The sequence below is a fragment of the Rhodnius prolixus genome, unplaced genomic scaffold, assembly GCF_049639745.1.
Source record: "Rhodnius prolixus isolate KJV_2025 unplaced genomic scaffold, Rpr scaffold_7, whole genome shotgun sequence".
Classification (NCBI taxonomy): Eukaryota; Metazoa; Arthropoda; class Insecta; order Hemiptera; family Reduviidae; genus Rhodnius; species Rhodnius prolixus.
In genome coordinates, this window is record NW_027411582.1 from 38,343,080 (window position 1) to 38,367,551 (window position 24,472).

Consider the following 24,472-nt stretch of genomic DNA (forward strand, 5'->3'; position numbering starts at 1 on the left):
TTTTCCGGTGCTGACCCCCTCCCACAAAACAGCCGTCTAGTTGACAGAGTTCGTATTGAATCTATTTCCGCCTAGTAGACGCTCGTAAGGTGGTGTTGACAGTACCGTTTTGAATAATGACAATTCAGGAGGCCTCGATTAGTTCACGTCATCGCCTGAGTAGACGTTGCGTTGCAGAGTGACACACATACACGGCCAAGAAATCTAGTCTAAAAAATGGTTTTCGATTCTTCTCCGAAGACATTAGTAAGGAGGTATTTGTCCTCATTAAATGGAGTATTTGCATCTGCTTTTACAAGAGAGAGAGAAATGTGACCCAGCTCACCATTTCTTTCTCTTAAAAACATTATCATGGTTTTAAGTTGAATATTTTTTCCAAATGCGCATTAACCTAACTGCGGACAAAGTAAAAATAGTTATAATGGTAGCCAAATTATGAAGAAGATGGGATAAGTACATATCCCCGTAAACCTTAACAAAAACTTACAGTTTAAAAAGTTAAGTATAAGGGTTGATTAAATTACCTTTTGGCATTTTACGAAAATCTGCCGAATAAGAAACGAGATATTTGAAGTTAAAGTTTTCACTTTCTAGAACGCAAACAAATTTTAACCTTAAATATCTCGTTTTCTGCTCGATAGATTTTTACAGAAATTTACTGTCTCCATATACAGATAAAATATAAAGAATATCTATCGAGTAGTTTTCGAGATATTTGAAGTTAAATTTATCACTTCATAGAACACAAACAAAATTTAACCCTAAATATCTAGTTTTCTGCTCGATAGATTTTTACTAAAATTTACACAATTATAGACAATAGTAGTCTCCATATACAGATAATATGAACAAAATCTATCGAGTAGTTTTCGAGATATTTGAAGTTAATGTTTTCACTTTATAGAACACAAACAAATTTAACCCTAAATATCTCGTTTTCTGCTCGATAGATTTTTACTAAAATTTACACAATTATAGGCAATAGTAGTCTCCATAAACAGATAAAATATTAACAAAATCTATCGAGTAGTTTTGGAGATATTTGAAGTTAAAATTTTCACTTTATAGAATACAAACAAACTTTAACCCTAAATATCTCGTTTTCTGCTCGATAGATTTTTACTAAAATTTACACAATTATAGACAATAGTAGTCTCCAAATACAGATAAAATATAAACAAAATCCATCAAGTAGTTTTCAAGATATTTGAAGTTAATGTTTTCGCTTTATAGAACACAAACAAACTTTAACTCTAAATATCTCGTTTTCTGCTCAATAGATTTTTACTAAAATTTACACAATTATGGACAATAGTAGTCTCCAAATACAGATAAAATATAAACAAAATCCATCAAGTAGTTTTCAAGATATTTGAAGTTAATGTTTTCGCTTTATAGAACACAAACAAACTTTAACTCTAAATATCTCGTTTTCTGCTCGATAGATTTTTACTAAAATTTACACAATTATAGACAATAGTAGTCTCCAAATACAGATAAAATATAAAGAATATCTATGGAGTAGTTTTCGAGATATTTGAAGTTAAATCTTTCACTTTATAGAACACAAACAATCTTTAACCCTAAATATCTCGTTTTCTGCTCGATAGATTTTTATTAAAATTTACACAATTATAGACGATTGTAGTCTCCAAATACAGATAAAATAAAAAACAAAATCTATCGAGTAGTTTTCGAGATATTTGAAGTTAAATCTTTCACTTTATAGAACACAAACAATCTTTAACCCTAAATATCTCGTTTTCTGCTCGATAGAGTTTTAATTAAATTTACACAATTATAGACAATAGTAGTCTCCAAATACAGATAAAATATAAACAAAATCTATCGAGTAGTTTTCAAGATATTTGAAGTTAATGTTTTCGCTTTATAGAACACAAACAAACTTTAACTCTAAATATCTCGTTTTCTGCTCGATAGATTTTTACTAAAATTTACACAATTATAGACAATAGTAGTCTTCAAATACAGATAAAATATAAACAAAATCTATCGAGTAGTTTTCAAGATATTTGAAGTTAATGTTTTCGCTTTATAGAACACAAACAAACTTTAACCCTAAATATCTCGTTTTCTGCTCGATAGATTTTTACTAAAATTTACACAATTATAGACAATAGTAGTCTCCATATACAGATAAAATATAAACAAAATCTATCGAGTAGTTTTCAAGATATTTGAAGTTAATGTTTTCGCTTTATAGAACACAAACAAACTTTAACTCTAAATATCTCGTTTTCTGCTCGATAGATTTTTACTAAAATTTACACAATTATAGACAATAGTAGTCTTCAAATACAGATAAAATATAAACAAAATCTATCGAGTAGTTTTCAAGATATTTGAAGTTAATGTTTTCGCTTTATAGAACACAAACAAACTTTAACCCTAAATATCTCGTTTTCTGCTCGATAGATTTTTACTAAAATTTACACAATTATAGACAATAGTAGTCTCCAAATACAGATAAAATATAAACAAAATCTATCGAGTAGTTTTCAAGATATTTGAAGTTAATGTTTTCGCTTTATAGAACACAAACAAACTTTAACCCTAAATATCTCGTTTTCTGCTCGATAGATTTTTACTAAAATTTACACAATTATAGACAATAGTAGTCTCCATATACAGATAAAATATAAACAAAATCTACCGAGTAGTTTTCGAGATATTTAAAGTTAAAATTTTCACTTTATAGAACACAAACAAACTTTAACCCTAAATATCTCGTTTTCTGCTCGATAGATTTTTACTAAAATTTACACAATTATAGACAATAGTAGTCTCCATATCCAGATAATATATAAAGAATATCTATCGAGTAGTTTTCGAGATATTTGAAGTTAAATCTTTCACTTTATAGAACACAAACAAACTTTAACCCTAAATATCTCGTTTTCTGCTCGATAGATTTTTACTAAACTTTACACAATTATAGACAATAGTAGTCTCCATATACAGATAAAATATAAACAAAATCTATCGAGTAGTTTTCGAGATATTTGAAGTTAAATCTTTCACTTTATAGAACACAAACAATCTTTAACCCTAAATATCTCGTTTTCTGCTCGATAGAGTTTTATTAAAATTTACACAATTATAGACAATAGTAGTCTCCATATACAGATAAAATATAAACAAAATCTATCGAGTAGTTTTCAAGATATTTGAAGTTAATGTTTTCGCTTTATAGAACACAAACAAACTTTAACTCTAAATATCTCGTTTTCTGCTCGATAGATTTTTACTAAAATTTACACAATTATAGACAATAGTAGTCTCCATATACAGATAAAATATAAACAAAATCTATCGAGTAGTTTTCAAGATATTTGAAGTTAATGTTTTCGCTTTATAGAACACAAACAAACTTTAACTCTAAATATCTCGTTTTCTGCTCGATAGATTTTTACTAAAATTTACACAATTATAGACAATAGTAGTCTTCAAATACAGATAAAATATAAACAAAATCTATCGAGTAGTTTTCAAGATATTTGAAGTTAATGTTTTCGCTTTATAGAACACAAACAAACTTTAACCCTAAATATCTCGTTTTCTGCTCGATAGAGTTTTATTCAAATTTACACAATTATAGACGATAGTAGTCTCCAAATACAGATAAAGTATAAAGAATATCTATCGAGTAGTTTTCGAGATATTTGAAGTTAAATCTTTCACTTTATAGAACACAAACAAACTTTAACTCTAAATATCTCGTTTTCTGCTCGATAGAGTTTTATTAAAATTTACACAATTATAGACGATAGTAGTCTCCATATACAGATAAGAAAATCTTAAGTGCGATTACAATACTTTTCCCTAAAATGCAATGAGAAATTAAAATACGCAGGATTGCAATTGTAGGTGTAAGATGGTACTTTAATCTCACGTAGCAAAACTCGATCCACTTCTTCCTGCTAAATTTTATCAAAATTCGTCGAAGGTTATTGCTTAGTAAGAAGGGCGTTACTTAAGTGTGGCAAACTCTGTTTCTAATGTTGTAGCCGTCGAGATCCACAAAAGCTGTATCCACATAAAATTCCGAATCGAATGACAATTCATTGACGTAAATAGGTTGACGCGTCGTTAATTTGAACGATTGCAGTATTTCCTCTTAGTAGATGGAAGAGCAGATGGCACTTTAAAGTCACATATGGAAGCTTTAACCAGTTCTTCTTGCTAAATTGTATCAATATCGGACGGACCGTTATAGAAATATTAGTAATAATAGTTTAAGAGAGGGCCTTACTGGCGTGGGGCAAACTCCCCTCTTCAAGAGGCACAACTACAATGCAAATCTGTACAAAATTCCGAATCGAATGACACCTCATTCATGAAAATCAGTTCACGCGTTTAGGCGCTACGTTGTTTACAAAAAAGGCAACAACAACAATTTTTGAAAATGCCGTTTTTGCTTATTTTCAGCAAGTTTTTTCTCGAAATCTATAAGATCTTGGTTGTAGCGAAAAAATTACAGTTACAAAGGAGGATAAGCCCTATAATTTAACGAAAATTTGTGAATTCTATCTTTTATAGAAAAAGAGGAAAAAAAATTTTAATTTGGGTGTTTTTCAACGTTACAGCTTTTTCGTGCGGTTATTGACGATCAACCTCCTTATACAACTGTCCTACCGGAACAGTTTTGATTAGCTAGGCTCTTTACAGAACCCTACGAAGGAACCGATACCCTACACCCTGAAGCCAGCGTACTCGAAAAGGTACAAGGAGTGAGAGTCCTGCCGATGTCGTCTACTTCCATATCTTGGAAGTAAAAATATTTTGTCTCCACAAAAACAAGGCAGACATGTTGCGGTACTCTGCTATGGAGGGAAGCCTACCTAGCGTAACCATCATTTCAAATTTCTCTAGTAAAAATATATTTGCTACAAACCTTGTAAACCAACAGGAGTACAACATTGTGTACCAACTATCTTTAAATTGTGTGTACATACTCGTACAACATAAAACAGAAGTCGTACAAAGAAAAATTCTACAGTTCATCCAACTTCCGGTTTCTTAAGTTAATTGTTAACAAAAGGTCAAGTCATCTCCAGCAGGAGCCGTTTACGAGCTCGTAACAAGACTACGAAGGAGGAAGTAACAAGCTGACTTAAGTAGGTACTTTTTGAAAGTAAACATATTCTCAGACCACCCACATGGTTGATACTCTCATCTTCTTGGTTCCTACTTCCGTTTGTTTCAGTCATAAGATGACTCAATGATTTCAAAATAATTCAAACGGATGTAATACGAGTGTAGTTCAACTTTTTTGCAATTGTGGTTTTACTGGAAGTACGAGTATGTACTTGTTTTTAAAGTTGCCCAAAATGTTTTTTTTTTTTCTAAAGGAAGGAGTATTCGCAAAATGTTTTGAAACGGAAGTGATCACAAGAAACTCAATCTTGTAGTTGTATTTTTTTTTTTTAATTCTAAATTCCGGTAACCAAAAATGAGAATTTACTGCTTATTAAAATAATTATTTACTTACAATAAAGAGAAGTCTAATCTTTAATTCCTCGTGGTGCCCGGAACCATTGCTCCTCATTTTGCTTTATTAGAGATGGCATCTTCAGAATAGCCAGGGATTATGGGAGAGGGATGGGAGCTAACTGCGGAAGGGGGACAACGTATCCAGACTGCTGTTGGTGAGAGGGACCTCTTCTATCATTCTACCCACAGGAAAGGCACATGGGTGGTTATATGCAGAATGGGAACTACTCAAAAAAAACTTACTTTGAATACCAATGGTTTCTTTGATTTCCAAAACATCTTGGAGCTTCCGAGTGGGTACTTCAAGTTACTGCGCAGTTAAGCTTTGTCTCCTAGTAAGTACTATAAACTATAAATGACTCCAAGTAAACCTTGCAACCTGCACATTCCACTTAAAAGTCAAAACTGCTTGTTTACAAACTAACCTGTCACTAGCTGAACATCTATCATGGGGGGAAGTGTAAATATTGGATAAAGAATCCACTGAAACAAGTGATAATAGTTTAAAGTGATCCAAATATATATAATAAAAACAACATAGTTCAGTGATTTAGTAGAAGTGAAAGGCACCCAGACAGAGGTACCTAGCGCGTCTCCAACACAATATCTCTCAAGTGCGTAAAGTAACCTACCTCTTTAGTAATCAGACTGGCACCAGTTACTATAGACGTCGCCAGATGGCCTTATTGTCAAAACTTAGCCAGCTGATAGATTTCGTTTTTAGTAAATAAGGGGACGCACACGCGTGTAAATAAATAAATCCATTTCTCTCTCTCTCTCTCTCTTTCTTTCTCTCTCTCTCTACCCACATACTCTTGCTTTTCGTAAAAGGGAGAAATGTGATCCTCCAGATTTTGTATATTGAGTATCTAACTGGTCAACTGGGCGCGAACAAAATGGTTTTTTAGAATTTGATCTATAAGTGGAACGCGTAATGTAAGAATTGTAAATCGCGTAATTACTAATTTGATATTTCCACACGATGTCTTCACGACAAATAACCGAATGTATCCTTTTACAGGATACTTTTTCAATGATTAGAAATTTTCTCAAATTTGGTGTCAACGATTTTTTGGTTATAATTTCCTGCCCTCCATGTCAAAGTAGAGCTCATCATTTTCCGAGTCATTTTTAGGAGAAAAAGAATGACATAAAACATCTTAAGTACCATTTCAGGGGTGAGTTTTATTATTAGTAATAGTTACTAGCATCATTAGTAGTATTTATTATTACCTATGTGGGCACGAGGTGGTAGAATTGTCCCTTAGTACCATCCGCTTGCCATAAAAGCCGTTGAAATCATTCGTTGACCTTAATTTTCTTTTACTGTCCAACCAATACCCTTTTAGTTCCTGATCCTGATTCCTTCTCTTTTTGATCGCTTCCATTTCATAGGTGGATGAGAGTCATCAGTTCTTGTGAAAAACAGTTCAGAAGCTAGCAGCAGGAAACTCCCTAAAATCCAGTTTCTATCTGGGAAACTGAACAATGTTATTTATATTTTTCTGCTAAATAAAAGTTTTACTGGATTTTTTTGACTTTGAAAAAGTTTTCCTGATATAAAGTTAAAGATTCACACCTATAGGAGTAGGCTATAGCCTTACCAGATAAGATAAATCACTCTACTACTCACACAAGAGAGGTTACATAGGTAACACCCGGTTCCAGTAATTTTGTAAATAACTTCGTTTAAAGCAGTGCACAGGTGCTTGTCTACTACTTTTAACGCCCGAACAAAATTTCTTCAAGAAATATGGATTCTTATTCATTCTGAAGGAACTTTCGAACAACAAAAGTGCAACTTGGTTCAGTGGTTATGTACCTAGATTTGTTAGTAAGAGATCTTCAGCTCGAGTCTAGCTTGCAGAATAAGTAGCATTGACTTCCGCCTAGTTTGACGTTAGGCCCTAGAAGAAAATAAAAAAGCAGATTACTTGACAAGACGTAATTTCTAAACCATAAAACACTTCTCATTCCATTAATTTGTTCTGGAACCTACGCCATATTGATGGAATAAATCCAGATTGGATTTAGGATTTTTAGAAAATAAAAGTTTAATATCCAGGTAATCTTTATTGATATCGTATACATATTAATGACATTATTACATTTGAAATATCTACAAATTTTGCTGTAAATATTGATTTTTAAACATTGATTACTTAGATATGTGCTCTTAATCTACAATTTTATTTACAATTATTTTTCATTTTTGTTTTAAGCTTCTATAAATAGTGACAAATAATTACATAAAATAGATAATATTTTTGTACGTAAAGCTTTGGTATAGTATTTTAACACCTTTTTAATACATTAAATAATTAGAGAAATAAAAAATTTTAAAATTAGATTTGACCTTCCAGCGGGTAATTTACATTTGTTCTTCAGTTTGTGTTGATTGTGTTCAATGAGCAATGCTGTTAATAATCGTTATTTTTTGGCTGTAAAAAAACGCTTATCATTCCGTTTGGTTTTTTTGACTTTTCTATTGGGTATGGGATTGGTGATTCAAGCGCAGTCAACCTGGTAGCTTAGAAGCTTTCTTTATAAGCTTAAGTTAAATTTTCTATACAAGTGTGATGGACACTAGATCTATAAAATTAAACCTGTTTGAATTCAAGTTTCCACAGGCAAAACGTGGTATTGCTTTACAAATTCACAGCTATTTTAGCAAAATCTGAACCTTTCTGATGTTTGAACGTAATTATGGGAACCCGTAGGGGTAATCTGATTGGCTACTTCTTGAGCGAGCTGCGAGTTTATGAGCATACATACCCAATCAATACTCAGTAAACATCGCTAACCTCTCACTATTTTATGCAGGCCTCGCAGTGATAGTAGATCTAGGCAACTATTTGGGTTTTGGATGGCTGAGGGGCGACAGAGTCTTGAACGGAGACTTCGGAGTAATTAGTGCCTCCAGAGCATTGAGAACTTTGCCAGAAAGCCTCAGGAAGTGGATGTTCCAAATCTACCGGCTCCCTCTCTTTCTGGAACCTGCGAAGAGTTCTTGACTAGGTTTAGCAGGTGTTATAGCGTAATATGTATGTCCATCCTTGAAGTTGTTCCTAATTGCCTGCACTAGCCAAAGAAGTGATCAATAGGTTACTATTTTGGGTAGTCATCTTCGGAACATCAGGGTAGGGCGTTGCGGAAAGGCGAGCATTAAATTCCTGAGGGTAATCTGGTTCCCTATAAGTTCCTACAGCGACGACTTCTCGGCCACTTCCTTTCGTTACGTCACTTTATGTATTATAGCAACTTTTTTTTTTGCAATTACCAGAAATGGGTCTTTAAAAGAATTTAATCCAACTAAGAGAAAGGTTCAGGATAATTTGCTTCTTTTTTTTTTTTGCTTGGACGATTCCTAGCGGTGCTCTTTCAACATTCACGGCCGGATACTGGATACATGAGATGGTGAAGATGAGTCCGATGCTGGTGAGGATGCTGCAGGTTGTTGGACCTGTTGTAAGGGTGTACACAGCAAGGGATAATAGTAGTAAGGATGAACCGGTGGTATGGACAGATGTCGCTGTACAGGACGGTCATCACGAACTAGCACCTTCACTGCGACTCGCTTACCAACAATATCGTTCTGCAGTTGTTTCCTTTTGGTCTTGTAGCGGCGATTTTGAAACCAAATCTTCACCTATAAGAAACAGCAAAGAGGTCCCAAGTTCAGATAATATGCGATATCTCTTTAAATAATCCTAGAAAGTGATAACATAATGTTAAAATCTGATAAGCAAATATAGAACCATCTTTCGGTAAGGGATTTTATGTTCTCCAGTATCACTTATGTATTTCTTGTAGACTTAATACTGAGTACTGACGCCGAGGCGCTGTGATAGCGTACCAAAAAAGTAAAAACATAGAATGTACTAAGTCACAATTTGGACCCAACTTCTTCCGGTAGTAAATCTAAGCAAGAATTTTGTGGACTTCCCTTGAAGCAGCTTTTTTCAGTTAAAAGAAGAAATAAAGTGCCATCTTAATTAGAACTTTTTCCTTAATAGAACCATCTTTTAATCATGGTTTTACACTCTATGTTTATTGTTAAAAAAGAAGATCGTTACTACAAGAAAGAACAGGAAGTTGTAACAGTGTTGACCTGTTACTTCATAAAAGGGAATTTTTTCTTCCCCCCCTTCCGAATATCGTTATGTCGTTTACAGTTCCAAAAGTGACGTTGTTTAAGTTAAACGCCTTCTAGTGATACATCAATTGGTTTTTTTTTTTATGTACACAAATCTACGTGTGTATGTATAATACAGCAGTTTAGGAAAGCAAAGCATAGCGGTCATAAAAGTGAAAAAAAGACGATTTTATAAAAATAAACTTACGTGCTCTTGGATGACGTAATAAAGTTGAAACAGAAGGTTAAAAGTGTATCTAAATTTGTTCTCATCTAACCTGACATGTTATGATCTGTGTTAAAACACTTTCTATAGTAAAGTTTAGATCTGTTTTCATAATAAATAATCTCCCGATTTTATTGAGACATTTTATTACTCTTATTATTGGTGATAAAATAATTTATTACTTTCTGTAACAAGTATATCACCTTTTTAAAATGGTAGTTTATTCCCTTCTACGGCAGTACACGAACTTCAGGAGACGCCTGTGGGAAACATTCTCACAGCTCTATTAGCGTTTCCTGGAGAGGTTTAGCGATAGCCCTCCAAAAGCAAATGATAAAATCGTTCTCTTATTGTGATAATTGTAATTTAGTTGGCAATGATGGTATTTGATGTAGCCGGATGTAGCCCATCCTTTATCCACCATTACCGCAGCTTCTAAATGAGACAAGCTACAACTTCACCAATAAAATTATCTTGAGATCCGAAGAGCCGCAAGGAAGTAAGTGTCTTTGATTTGATCCCCTTTACATCCGACTCAAAAAAAAGTGAAAAAAAAACCAGCTTTAGATTAAAGTGTTACTTCCGGTGAGACATTTCCTTCGCTAAATTGCTGCCAGCTCTTTTCGGAGCTCACGAACGAAGTATAAAATCAGTGCAACCTATGTGCATGTCCGCCAAATGTTTACAAAAGAAACCCTCTTTCACTGAATCCGAGCGAAAACATTTAAAGTTCATCATACCTGAGTTTCGGTGAGTTTCAGCGAGTGTGCCAGATCGGCTCGTTCCGGTCCAGACAGGTATCTTTGCTGGTTGAATCTTCGTTCCAGTTCGTACACCTGGGCATGGCTAAACGCCGCTCTACACCTTTTCTTTCGGCCGACTTCCGCGGCGGCCAGTTTTGTCTGCCCCACCACCAATTCTAGAGTGTCTCTCGTCCGGCCCAACAGTTCACCTGAAACAATGAGCTTTTTGGTTTATATTCTAGATAATACTGTATGTTAATCCTGAAATTGGAAGTACAACTTTTAAATGGTTCACCAACTTTTTGGCCACAGAAGTTATTTTGAATTGACGAGTTAAAACACATCATTTTCTCTGCACGTAGTTCACGCAATTAAACTTCTTTTAGGATTGGAATTTGTACCGAAAAGGCGGATTTCTTCACGGGGCATTTTTTCGACTCAGAGAGGGTACCTGCAGATTCTGTTGGGGAGATAGAGGAAACTTCATTATACATCCTAACTGACTACTGTGCCATTATTCTAGAAAGACTTAGACACCTGGGTTTCACACAGTGCTGGAAAGAGGACATATTTTTCTTAGAACACTCTCAGATTTTGTGATTTATTCGTCATTCGCGTGGTACCAAAAAGGGTACAATAGATCTATGGTATCGCAGTGGATGGAACTAGGTTTTCTTAAATAAGGAGGAAATAAAATAGCTAAATTGAGGAAAACCTATCCACTATGAATGCCAATTTTCCTCGAGGCCGTTGGCAACCAATTTAATTCATTCAAGTTGAGTTATTTGCGTATTTTATGTAACAACTGCGGCCCTAATCAACTACATATATCTTGAAGGCAATTTTTCAATCAGATTCGTAATAATTATGTAAATACAAAAAAATAAAATATGCGTGTGAGTTAATCGCATTAGATTTTGTAGGTCACCATAATCTTAGTAGTTAATAACAACCAAATAATGGATGCTAATCACAGTAAAAAGCTTTGCATAGAAAATGATTTTTCTAATGGTAAAGCTAGAGCAAAAAAAATAGCGTTCTTGTACAAGAATGGATTATGTAGTTCCATTAGAGAAATTGTCGACCATTAAATGGGTACCTGGCACCAAGTAGCACGTTGCTCTTCAGCAGGTTGACGAGACTGAAAGCTGAAAGCGTCATCCTCCACTTAATAACACTAAAAGCATTCTGGATAATAGTTTGTGACGTGGTGATCCCTATTGAAGCAATAACTATACCATTCACCTCACACAAAATAAACAATAGTTTCTGGCAAACAACTATTCACCGTAAAGTAAGCCATTTATAGTTAACAATAAGCTTCACAATATCAGCTTGTCCTACAGTCTTGAGATTGTGTCGAATTTTCAATTCTGAATTCACATCGGAAGCACTTTTAATCATTTCACATTTTTGATCAATTTTTTTTAGATTTTCAAAAATTAAGTCTTAATTCTTATAAATACTTGGTCCGAACATTCACGAAATGATTCTTTCTAAAAAGTTTCTTGTCCAAAATGGCACTTTTCCAAATTTTTCCTGGTCAATATTTCAAATAAAAGAACTACTAATGTGTTATTTGATTATTTTAAATAAATATTCTACGATTTATTAACACTCTAGATAACAGACCATGTAACCTCCCTCACTCGATAGCAGGTCAAGTGAAGTTGAAGTTAAATTTTTTAACACCAAACTGATTACTCAACCTTTGACTTTAGATGAAACTCCAAAACCGGTGAAAGATGATACTAAGAATGCCAAGTTTAAAGAAAATCATAGCAGCCATTTTTGACGCCCCCCCAAAACAAACTGGAAAATACAATTAGTAAACTGGCACTGGCCAGACTGTCCAAACTACCAGAAATCCAATCTCACGATCTTAATAAGTGAGTTTGGATTTTAGTGCAAAGAATTACTGACACATACTTGGAATTTGGATTTTCAAATACTATTTTTTCATGATATTTATATTTATTATTTTTTCACAATTTTGTTTTGGAAAATTTAGACTCTTAGTTTTTCTCTCACAACTTTGCCAATGTCGTTTTTTGAAGAGACAAATTTGCAATTTACTTCGACTTTTGCACATTTTTTGGTGACAATACTTCTTTGTTGAAAAGAGAGAAAAAAAAAAAATTTAACGATTCCTATTTAGGGGGGGCCACCACCGATTCAACGTAAAGCTCTATTAAAATGAACTCGTAAGTTCACTTCAACAATTAAGTGTTTCCAAATCTAAATGGACTCTATTATTAGAAAAGATTGTTCTTATTTCACTCAAGTGGGCTAATTGAGTATTTTTCAACTTGTTTAATATGGGCCACTTCACTCTGATTATCCTGGACAGCACGCCCAAAGTAAATAAGAACACTGCAGTGCAAGCGAGAGTTTTCTTCTAATAACTAGAACTCAATATCGAGTATTTATTAAGTAAATTGGGTCTAACCACGAATTCAAATAATAATAGGGAAAGGATTCGAATCCCAGCTGCTGACGCTCACATTTTCTCTTCCTAAGAGTTTCATACAGCTCACGGATGGAGGAAAGTGTTGTCTGCAACGAGAAAACATTGTCCGGAGGACGGCAGTGCATTGAAAAAAAGCTCCGGGCGGTAATAGCCTCAGATGTTGACGTGCCTTACTTAGATAAAGAACCTAGCTGGAAGGTTACTTTTTGACCCTTATTGTCCGACTTACACATTGACTGAAGCGAGAAAACCTTAAAACGATATTTTGGTGGAAACACAACACAGAAAATTTATCATTGCAGCGTCTATTGGTACTTTTCTTAATGATTAAAAGAACAAATCTTAAGTTTGCTTTCTTTATTTAAATAAGTTTGTCAACATTTGATTCAAAAATTCCCAGTGATTCTTGTTTTAAATCGCGTCCCCCCTCTAGAGAATACAACTCCAACTTTACTGTTTTAAAACATTACACATGCTCTAAACGTACAGAATTCTGAAACAAGTACTAGGTTTCATTAATTTTATTTGATTATTTTTAATAAATATTACACGATTCATTAATACTTTGGATAACTCAAATAAACACCTTATAACCTCCTTCACTCGATAGCAGGTCATGAGCAGTTGAAGTTAAATTTTCCGCGCCAAATTTATTGCTGTTGATAAAAGTTCGAAACCTGTGAAAGATGGTACTAAGAACGTGCATGCGGCGATGGATGATAAGATCAGCTGTATTATCTAGCCTTGCAGACCTAACCACATTTTCAAAAGTAAAATGATCTCATTTTGGCTAGCAATGTGGTTGTCAGTATGTGAAATCTATTTTGGCTATGATCGAGGCAAGTTAAGAAGAGCTCTTCATGTTATAATAACTGTTAGAACTGGAAGATGGAAGATCACTACAGACTTAGCTCTGCAGGCGTCCACCTCTTTCTTGAGAAGCTTTATCCTATGGAAGGTTTCGGATTTTATAAAAAGGTAGGTGAAGTGTCCTCTTTACATTATAACATTCATTCATTGAGCTTGCCAAAATATTCTGAACGATTTTCGGGATGATAATTTAAGATCTCGGCTCATTAATAGTGACCTAGATGTGGGATAAGATTAGATCTTCTGATCTGTAGAGAGGTTAATGTGATTACATCTTTTTATTGCGTGACTTTCTTGTCTACAAGATCGTCGCCGGTAATTTACCTATGTATGACATATTATAATAATAATAGTGTCACTTATTATAAGGGTTGAGTTCGTCAAAAACTGCACGAAAAAGCGTAACGCTGAAAAACACCCAACTTTGACAATTTTTTTTTCTCTTTTCCTATAAAAGATAAAATTCCCAAATTTCCTTTAAAATATAGGGCAAATCCTCCTTTTACAGTAATAGTAATAGCATAAGACAGTCATTACTACAGATTTGTGTAGTTCTCTTTACTACTAGCGCGGCAATGCTTTTAGAAAAGTCGAGTTATCAGTGGCCCGTATCACATTTCACTTATATTTAGAGAGGTTAGGTTATTGTAGTAACTGCACTCCGCCGGTGGGCACTTTAATGTGTGTTTTATTTAAACAGAACTAGTTAATGGATTTCTACTGAGAATCCCATTCACAAGTTCTGTAGGGAAGAGGAGCTCCCTCCCAATATTTAGATTATCGCGTTGACTAGAGAATAGTTTAAATACATAAACACTGTCTAGATCTAGTTACTGTAGGTTCCGGAGGGCAGCAGCACTTGAACAAACACAATTACCCCTTCGACTTTTTACGCCCGCGTCAATTACTTCCTTTCACGTTGGCCCGCGCTTTTATTGTATATCCGGTTATTTTGATTTATTTTTTTTTATTCAACAATAGAGGGACTTCTTCATTCAGTGTGCGGTCTTTGTGCTTTATCTGTTTATTGGCTGTTATAAGTTTGTTAGTTACTTTTACAGGTTTTGCTAATTAGTCTGTATTTCTGTCCTGTTTGGACAGGTATGTAGCCACCATAATTCAAAAACGGAATCTTTAAATTTCATCGTAGAGTATTGCTTATCGATTTTTTTTGACTCAATAATCCAAGGTGATGAACGATTATTGCCAATTTCAGTCATAATTTTGTTTTAATTTGTATTGATGCCAAGCTTTCGGACCAGGGACTCTGCCAACTTCAGGGCCTATTCCTTAGGAACAATCGGCCTCAGAGGTTGGTAGACTATCCCAGGCTTTAGTCTAGTCTTCAAATTACGCACATTATATAGTCATATGTTTTATAACCACACACTTAAAAGTAGAATGAGCTCTTAAGAGGCAATAATGAAGAGCGAGAAAAATAAAATAAATAAACCCCGACTACGAAGAAAAATCGAACGAACGAGTGGTTATGCGATCGATATAAGTACTTGGAAGGAGTTCCTAAAGTTTAATTGCATCAATGTGTGTAAAAATATTTACAGTTTGAAGTAGGCCGGGCGCCATAATCAGTCAATACTTAGTCGCAGTCGACTTTAAGTCTCAGAGCGCGCGTGGCGGCGGAGGTCTGTTTGTCTGTTGACAGAACTTGGGTCCAAAACAATCATACTCACTTAGCCGAACAACGGGGCAAGTGGTGACCCTCCACTTGAACACCCAGGATAGCTTCCTCTCTGAGTGGGGGAGGCAAGGAAGGAAGGGAGTTTCTTACCTTGTTTGCGATATCAATCATTTTTATAACCCGGATGTCATGTGAGTGAGTTGGTGATCTTAAGTTAATATGTGTGGTTTGTAACGTGATAATGGGGGTGGTTGGTTGGACGCTGTTCAAGTTTAGAGCTAACTAAAACGATTCTTTTATTATTCGACCGGCCGACTGTCCACAAGAAGTGGAAGTTGTGAACTCGCTACGTTCTCTGACGGAATTGTGATGTCCAAGGTCAAATGAAACTTGAAGAATACGTACTGGACAATCCAACTTCCGGTGGATCCTGGGATTTAAGCATTCAGCGATTTTTTTTTAGTTAAAGCGGAAATATAAGCTCTCTCCCTCCCCCTTACAGAGGAAGACCAATTTTTACCCTTTTTCGTATTTATGGGATTTAAAAATGATATTAATGGAGAAAAATTTCCAAATCGAAAATGTCTGAATTACTTGGGATTGAGTGGTACCTAAAGTGCTTGCAGAGGGACTTCCGGAGACAGTGTTATAGCGGATAGTCTTCACGTGGAGAGCGAAAATGATGAGAGTAGGAAGGAACAACATCGGAAGAATAGCCTTGGATGGAGATGGAGCTCCACAATCAATTTCCCTGGCACTTCTATGTGAAAAAAAAACCTCAGTTTTTCCTCTAAAGTGCCATTCTTAAAGTTTCCCGATACTAGCCCCCCTTACAGGCGGAAATTATTTAGGAAAAAATGTACTCTCAAATAGATGAAATTTGCAAATAACTCGATGGATAAAGGACTGGACTTTAATCTGTAAAAATATCTAAAAAGATGCCCTACATTATTAAGAAATTGTTGCTAGAAGAGTTTGTTTAATTAACTTCCGTGTTCATCTTCTAAAGCTATAAATTGGTTTTTATTCTAGCTCTTTTTTTTTCTTTTTTAATTTTTTTATTAATTAGGAGAGTAAAAAGAAATATTAAAACAAAATTAATTAATTAATTTCGTTTTTCTGCAACCCTGTAGGAATGTTCTCATTACTCAATTAAAATCAGCTGTGTAATGCCCAACTTTACCTCACTAGTGGGGAAAAATTCCCATTAGTGTCACTTTCCTCACTAGTGAGTGGAAAAACTTTATTGTGCTTCCTTGATATAAGAAGTTTTGTTATTAAATATTTTCTGTAAAACTTTAATAAGCTTATTTAACGTAACTAAATAATTAAAAAACGAATATTAAACAATAAAATAAAAATTGAAAGGAATATAGAAATAAAAATAATACTTTAATAAATAATTAGATATTTTTAATTATAACAGTTAAAAAGGTTATAGTGTTACCTTACAGAAATTTAAAATGGATTCTAGTGATTCCTGTTTAGATTTTTTTTTTAGTTAATAACCCTAATGGTTGCAGAAAAAATATAATATTTAACTCGAGTGTAAAGTATTTTCCTCACACGAGGCAGGGTTTGCACTTGCACTCGCCTCGCTTCGCTCGCTCGTGCGTGCAAACCCTGCCTCGCGTGAGGAAAAGTACTACTTTCCACACTTGTTAAACAAATAACTATTGTAATAATGCATATATAAGCAACTCGGCAGACGGATTCTGTCCATGCTGATAAGTGCTACTGATTTATGTTTATCAATTCTGAATAAATGCATTATTTTTTTTAAATTTTTTTTTTTTAATATTTTAAGGCGCGTCAACATCTGAGGTTATTGGCGCCCGGAGCTTTTTTCAGTGCACTGCCGGCCTCCGGACAGTGTTCTCTCGTTACAGACAACACTGTCCATCACCGGACAGTGAGCTGTAAGAAGCTTCTAGGAAGAGAAAATCTAAGGGTCAGCTGCTGGATTCGAACCCGGGACCTCCGCGTGAGAGTCCAGTATGCTAACCTCATAGCTAATCCCTTCCCTCCTATTATTATTATTATTATTAATTGCCATCTTAAAGTATTTTGTGCCTATTATCTTTCATTTAAAATTAGTGAGCATCAAATTAGTTAACAAAAATCCGAATTTGGAGTAAATAGCCAAGAGCGGAAGTGTGGAATCTCTTTGTTTTTTTACAAAATAAGAAATCTTTGCCCCAAATAATTGATGAACTACGCCAACATGGCGCTTCCCTCACAGGAAGCTAAGGGAATTTAAAGTAAAAGAAAGTTGTAGAAATGTTCTCTCTAAATTATTTCATTGAGTGAGTTGCGCTTTGGGGAAAACCAAACTTTTACCAGCACCTATAACTTCCGGTGATTACTGTAGTTTTGAGAATTTTTCCAATCATGGCGTAATAACGTAAACAGTGAAAATCTTGACTACTTAACGAAAGTGATGTTGCGAATAATGTTCTCATTAAAAATAAATAAAACAATCAGATGGTAAATAAAGGATGTTTAGTATTGCTGAATTAAAGCAGAATATCAAAAGAAAATACTAAAAAAGGAAGTCGCTTTTGGAAGGAGACCTAAGAAGCGACCAAAACTGTGTTACCAACTTAAAACAGATATCCTAAAAAAAAAACTTATTACATGTATACTCATACATCTTACAAATTATTGAAGGACTTCAATGACATCAAAGGAAATGATGTCGCTTACTTTATTTACTTCTTGTTGAGATTTATTTCATGGAGGCATTTCCCCCCCCCCCCCCACCGATTTAGGGAATTCTATTTTTGAGGGCACGGGCCCAGGATTACATTCTGCTGCTTTCTAGCGTTTCTGCTGCATTCTGGAAACTTCAAGAATTCTTTGCGAGCCGTGGGTGGGAGTGTTCGTGAGAAGAGGGCGCCTTAATTGGAAGTTGTAAACAGGATTCTCTCTCTTATGCCCGCCATTACTTAGGGAGAACGGGATGAAGCCACTTCTTAAGGTATCTAGGCTTCATCGCGGGCAACAACTAATTAGAGCAACGCTTTCGCTTTTCGGGAATAAAATCTGGAGTGCGCCTCACAACGACTTCCTCCTACCACTATTCCCGACGTTCCCACTCAGAAATTCTCTTCAAACTCCTAAAATTTGAGCTACATTTAATTTGCCTTAAAAAGGAATCTAGCTGGGTAGCTGCTCTCACGGAAGTACTCTAAATAGAATTTCTGGACAAAAATGTTGCCAGTAAAAGCAGTAGATTTATATGTTCGTAATCACTATTCGAACTCGTAGGTGCTGTTTGCCAGGAAACCTTACAGTGTGGCCAACTAGGCACTTCCGGTCTGTTGATTATCATGAAATTTGGGAATTCAGTCTCTCATTTGATTCTTATTAATATTATAGAAGTGGAAAGCAAACAGTAATAGTACGTTAGAGGAAAACTAACCATCCCTCCTTTAATCAAATGCTTCAAGTACGAGTTATAGATCTAGAGATGGGCAGAAAGCTGTAGGAGCCGTTTTTGGGGGAAAATCCTAAAGAAAAGTGATGTAGTGATACTTCCGGCAAATCAATTTTGACCGGAACCTTCTGTGGCTTTCTCTGTTGTGGCGCCTAAAAACATCGAACTTATTTTTTGATTTAAATCACCGTGGACAGTTACAAAGACTTGATCCGGTAAAACTCAAGTATTTCCGGTGAGAACTCCAAATGGAAATGAGGGAAAGCTGAGAGTTTCGAATTTCCTGTTTGGCCACACTTTTTTGCTGTCAGCTGTTAAACGTTGGCTAATGTCTGGAATTGTGAGAACAGCCTGCCCAGTCGTAAAGGGATCTATCCCATAGAATGTTGAAATGCTTACTGAGTATGGCTCTATTGTTGGGTTAAGAGATGCACTTTTCAGGAACACCGAACGGAGTAACTCTGCTCCCTTCAAGCAGCGAGAGAAACGACTGCCTCGTAGATATCTCAGAACGAGGAAATACGTGATTTACCCTAAAAACTGATGTGCTTGGATTCAAGTAAACATTAAAACTTCTATTGCAATCGTATTCACTTCCGGTGCCATCGCTCCATAAAAAAATAAACTCCCCGAAATAACTTTGTAACATCTCTGAGTAATTTTAATGCTTTCAAAAAGTGATTCTGTTTATTTTGCATAACTGCAAACTTGATCACTTTTAATCTTTATTTCAAAAAAAATGTGGTGTGATCACTGACACGACTTTCCCTTGCCGGACAGACTGACAAACCCTTTTTTTTTTTTTGAGGACCTCAAAATCTGGAATTCGGGTGAAAACGGGGAAATGTGTTCTATTCCCTTAATTCCTAATTAATGGCGATAATCAAAAAATATATAAGTATAATCAGCTTCAATGGTATTCACGTTCACTGTACTCAAATGGTACTGTCGAAGGAAGTGTGAATGACAGCGTCCTTAAATCTCTAGTAAAATCCTTGTTAATGAAAAACAAAGTTCCATTCTGAGATGTAACTCCAAAAATTTGTTTAAACTATGTTTATCTGGAATGAAACTCCAAAGATCTATTTAAATCGTATTAAAACTGTCCGGTAGGACAGTTGTAAAGTGTTGTTTACATTTTAGATTTTAACAATTATGTATTTATTTAAAAAAATTAGGCTATTAACTAACTTAAAGGGGAGTTTTAAATTATTTGAGCGAAATTGGGGTGGTAATACGCTTAAAAAGTTTGGAAAACCAGCAGTTAAATTTTTTAAAATACGAGGGTCGTTTGAAAAGTCCGTGCAAAGTCAGAGAGATAGCACCACTGGCGCGTATCGAGGTTATGTTTAGTTAGTAGCATCTCTACACACACCAAGTTTCAGCCAGATCGGTCTATTTCTTTGTGTTTGGCATTCGTTTGAATCGAGGAAGTCGAGTGATTTTCAAAAAATGGACGAAAAAGAATTTCGTGTGTTGATTAAACACTACTATGAAAGGCAAAACACCTCAGGAGACTAAAGAGAAGCTTGATAAACATTATGGTGACTCTGCACCTTCGATTAGAACAGTTTATAAGTGGTTTCAAAATTTTCGGAGTGGCCATATGGGCACAAGTGACGCTGAACGTTCTGGACGCCCTGTTGAGGTTACTACTCCAGAAATCATTGATAAAATCCATGATATGGTGATGGATGACTGAAGAGTGAAGGTGCGTGAGATTGCTAGTGCTGTGGGCATCTCGAATGAACGGGTACATAATATTTTGCATCAACATTTGGACATGACAAAGCTATCCGCAAGATGGGTGCCGCGATTGCTCACGCTTGACCAAAAACGAAATCGTGTAAGGTTTGCAGCTGTTCCAGAAGAATCCGCAGGACTTTAAGCGTCGTTTCGTCACTGTGGATGAAACATGGATACATCACTACACTCCTGAGACCAAAGAACAATCTAAACAATGGGTTACCAAGGGGGAATCTGCGCCAAAAAAGGCGAAGACCGTTCCTTCGCCGGAAAGATTATGGCGACTGTCTTTTGGGATTCGCAAGGAATAATCCTCATCGGCTATCTGGAAAAGGGTAAAACTATTACAGGTGCATATTATTCATCGTTATTGGACCGTTTGAAAACCGAGCTGCAAGAAAAACGCCCACGATTGGCCCACAAAAAAGTCCTTTTCCATCACGACAACGCACCAGCTCACATATCAGCAGTTGTGGTCGCAAAATTAATGGAAATAGGGTTCCAACTCGTTTCACATCCCCCCCTATTCTCCAGACTTGGCTCCCTCGGACTACTATTTGTTCCCCAATATGAAGAAATGGCTGGCGGGAAAAAGATTTTATTCAAACGAGGAGGTGATTGCAGAAACGAATGGCTATTTTTCAGACTTGGACAAATCCTATTATTCGGAAGGGATCAACAAACTAGAGCAGCGTTGGACGAAGTGTATAAGCCTAAAAGGAGACTATGTTGAAAAATAAAAAAGGTTTACCCCAAAAAATTAAGTAGTTTTTATTTTTGCACGGACTTTTCAAACGACCCTCGTTTGTTTCCAAATTTTTCCTAAATTTAAACATTAAAAAACTTAGCAGAATTTAAATTCTTTAGAAGAATCCAATGAACTAATCTCTCAAAAATTTAGAAAATTCAAAATGATTAAAAAAAGAATCGAAAGCCACGATGAATAAAAATCGATTATGTTAATTTTGCATTACTGTTTATGCTATAAAATAACATTCACAGAGTATACAAATTTGTTAAAAATGTATTAATATTTCGGTCATTTCTGTTAAATGAGTAATGGTTTGTATTCAATTGTACGTTAGATCTTTATTATTTTTTGTTTGTATTCTTTGTTGTTTATACAGTTGTTGTTGTATATACAATAATTGATGAGGATAAGGATAAAAAATACTCCTTTGGTTACAGGTTTAGAACCTATAAAACAAATGAAAAATATAAAATAAAGTAAAAAATAAATAAATTAATTAAGGCGCTGTTGATACTTAGCAGCAAAGCTCGGATGTATTGCGGTACCAGTCTACCACTTTAACTCCTTGGATTTTGTTTGTTTAATACGTTGGACGTATTTTAAATTTAATTGACATTTATAATAAACCTTTAATTTTGTATTTAGTTTAATTAACAATCTAATTATTACACTACGCAATTTCTTTAATGGCAATTATTTCATTCATAATTTCATTGATTCACTTAGAAGTAAGGCAATGTCTAGTTTTGATAACACTGTACATGTTACTTAAATGGTTTTTTAGAGCTTAGCCTCTCTCCCAGTAGTTCCCCTAATAGAATTTTCCTGAAAAAGGTTAAAAATGGAAAGCTGTAGATCGCGCTCTATGAGTGTACTAAGTTTGTGGAAAATCCAAGAAGTAATTTTCTAGGAAATCGTAAAAAAAAATGAAAAATCTCTTTTCATTTAACCAGTTAAGCGGTGGAATTTAATTTTTTAAAAACCCCTTACAGTGTGCGGAATTAAAATCACGACAAAGACGACGTGTTTACACGTGTCGAACGCAGGGCAAAAACAACCAAAAGTTTACAATAGTCATAATAGTCACTGCAAGCGACCTTTTCTACAATCTCTCTCGGGGGCTTGAGATTACACCCCAGAGCATTCTGTGCTCATTCCAAAAATCTTGCACCGCTTCACGTATGCATTGCCTGTAGTTAAATAGGGACGCCAATTCTGTGCAAAATGAAATCATGCTCGTACTGAGAGGTCTGAATCTCTATCTAAAAGGTAAAAAACGGGCATTGCACAAGGGTTGAGAGCTTCTATTTGTGTGCGTAATTCCCGAATCTCTAATGCGGAGACCAAACATCTACCTACCACTTATCATTTGGCTGGCTTCCTCCACCTCCCTCCGTACAAGGAAACATCCCACCAAACAAAATTCTTATTGTATTTTATTAAAATTTCGAGTTTTTTTTTTTAGTTAATGGCAATTTTATATTTTTCACAATGAGTATACACCTATCGAACGCACCGTAACACGTCAAACGCGCTTAACTGGTTTAATTTGTACTTCCGGTAGAGCTATGAGTTTCTATTTGTTCACAATAAATCGTGAAAATTCTCTTTAAATCTTGGGAAAATTCTATGTACATTGAAATTTTGTCAGGATTGGGTGCAGTAAATTGTATTCTTACTAGCATATTTCCCGTAAGGGGAAAGTGGACTAGCCACTTCTTCAGGGCGTCCCTGCGGTTATCCCAGTCTAACAACATAAACAAAACATACGTTGACAGCCCGAACACTCACACTTGTGGGGTCTGCAGGGGTAGTTGATGTGTGCAAATTATTTGGGTTTAGGGTACACACAGGCAAACTCCAGCTCATCACCACACACGCTCACCCTAACTCACACATTTACAGATCTCTAAATTTATGCTCAAATACTAATACATTAGGAAGCCATTCTAAATCTTTTATATCGCAGTAGAGTTGGTTCATAGCTACTCTTTATTAAACTACTACGATCTACGAGTGTATTAAATGAAAAATAACTGAACACCTTGTCGCATGCTGTGTTGATGATAATGATGCTGCTGTTGTGGTAGATGAGGAGGTTGATAGTAGAGATGAACATGCGATTTTGGGCTCATATCCAGTGGAGCGGCCGTGAGCAAAGCCGGTGCGGTCGTGGCGTTCATCGAGACCGGCGGCGATATATGGTGATGATTCCTGGCTAGGATATCCTCTATGGAGAACGGGGTGCGTTTCTCCCGCGCGATTGATTCTCCCGCCTCTACCATCGCGCATCGCTAAATTAAATCTTTCACCAAATCCAGTTTATACGATTCGCAAAAAAAAAAACTGAATCAAAATCTTTGGAACTAATCTTTGATAACTAACATATTACCAAAAGAGGAAACGGAAGTGTGGCTAAAAATAACAGTTTTTTTGCCTTTTTTTTTTTGCACTACAAAGTAAATTTGACTTGTGTAACACGAATAGAAAGTACGAACTTAAAATCTCCCGCTACGATAACTCATAGTAATAGATTTCCAAGTCTATTTCGCTTTGAAATCACTGATGAAATAGGGCTGTTCTAGTAGGGGGGGATACCGAAGTGAGGGCAATGTAATCTCTACGCCAATGGGACGGCCAGGTTTGTGTACAGACACGCCCATTGGGGGGGTTCACTGGGGCTGGATTATCACCCCTTTTCCGTCATCTCTAGAGAGGGGCGGTAGCAAAGGAAGGAAGACAGAGAGAGAGAGAGAGAAAAAAAAGAATTAACTGCTATTTTATGTTATTTACAGTGTACATTACACCCTGTCTTGACGGGGGCGTTTGTTAACTAACCTGTCTTACTTCCGCTTTTTTGGTTTTTCACTTTTAAAACCTCTCTACAATTAACTTGTATGTTGTACTTCCTCGGTCTGTCATCAAAAAAGGAAAAAATT

General features: G+C 35.4%; 1 protein-coding gene across 1 annotated transcript; it reads right to left on the reverse strand.

The window, feature by feature from the left end:
- Positions 1–7,599: 7,599 nt before the first annotated feature.
- Positions 7,600–24,043, reverse strand: LOC141447593 (uncharacterized). The gene is made up of 3 exons (XM_074115302.1): positions 23,578–24,043; positions 10,616–10,827; positions 7,600–9,163 (listed from the first exon to the last, which is right to left on the reverse strand). The coding sequence occupies exons 1-3, from the start codon at positions 23,816–23,818 to the stop codon at positions 8,903–8,905; spliced, it is 714 nt and encodes a 237-aa protein (XP_073971403.1). The 5' UTR covers positions 23,819–24,043; the 3' UTR covers positions 7,600–8,902.
- Between the last annotated feature and the right edge of the window lie 429 nt (positions 24,044–24,472).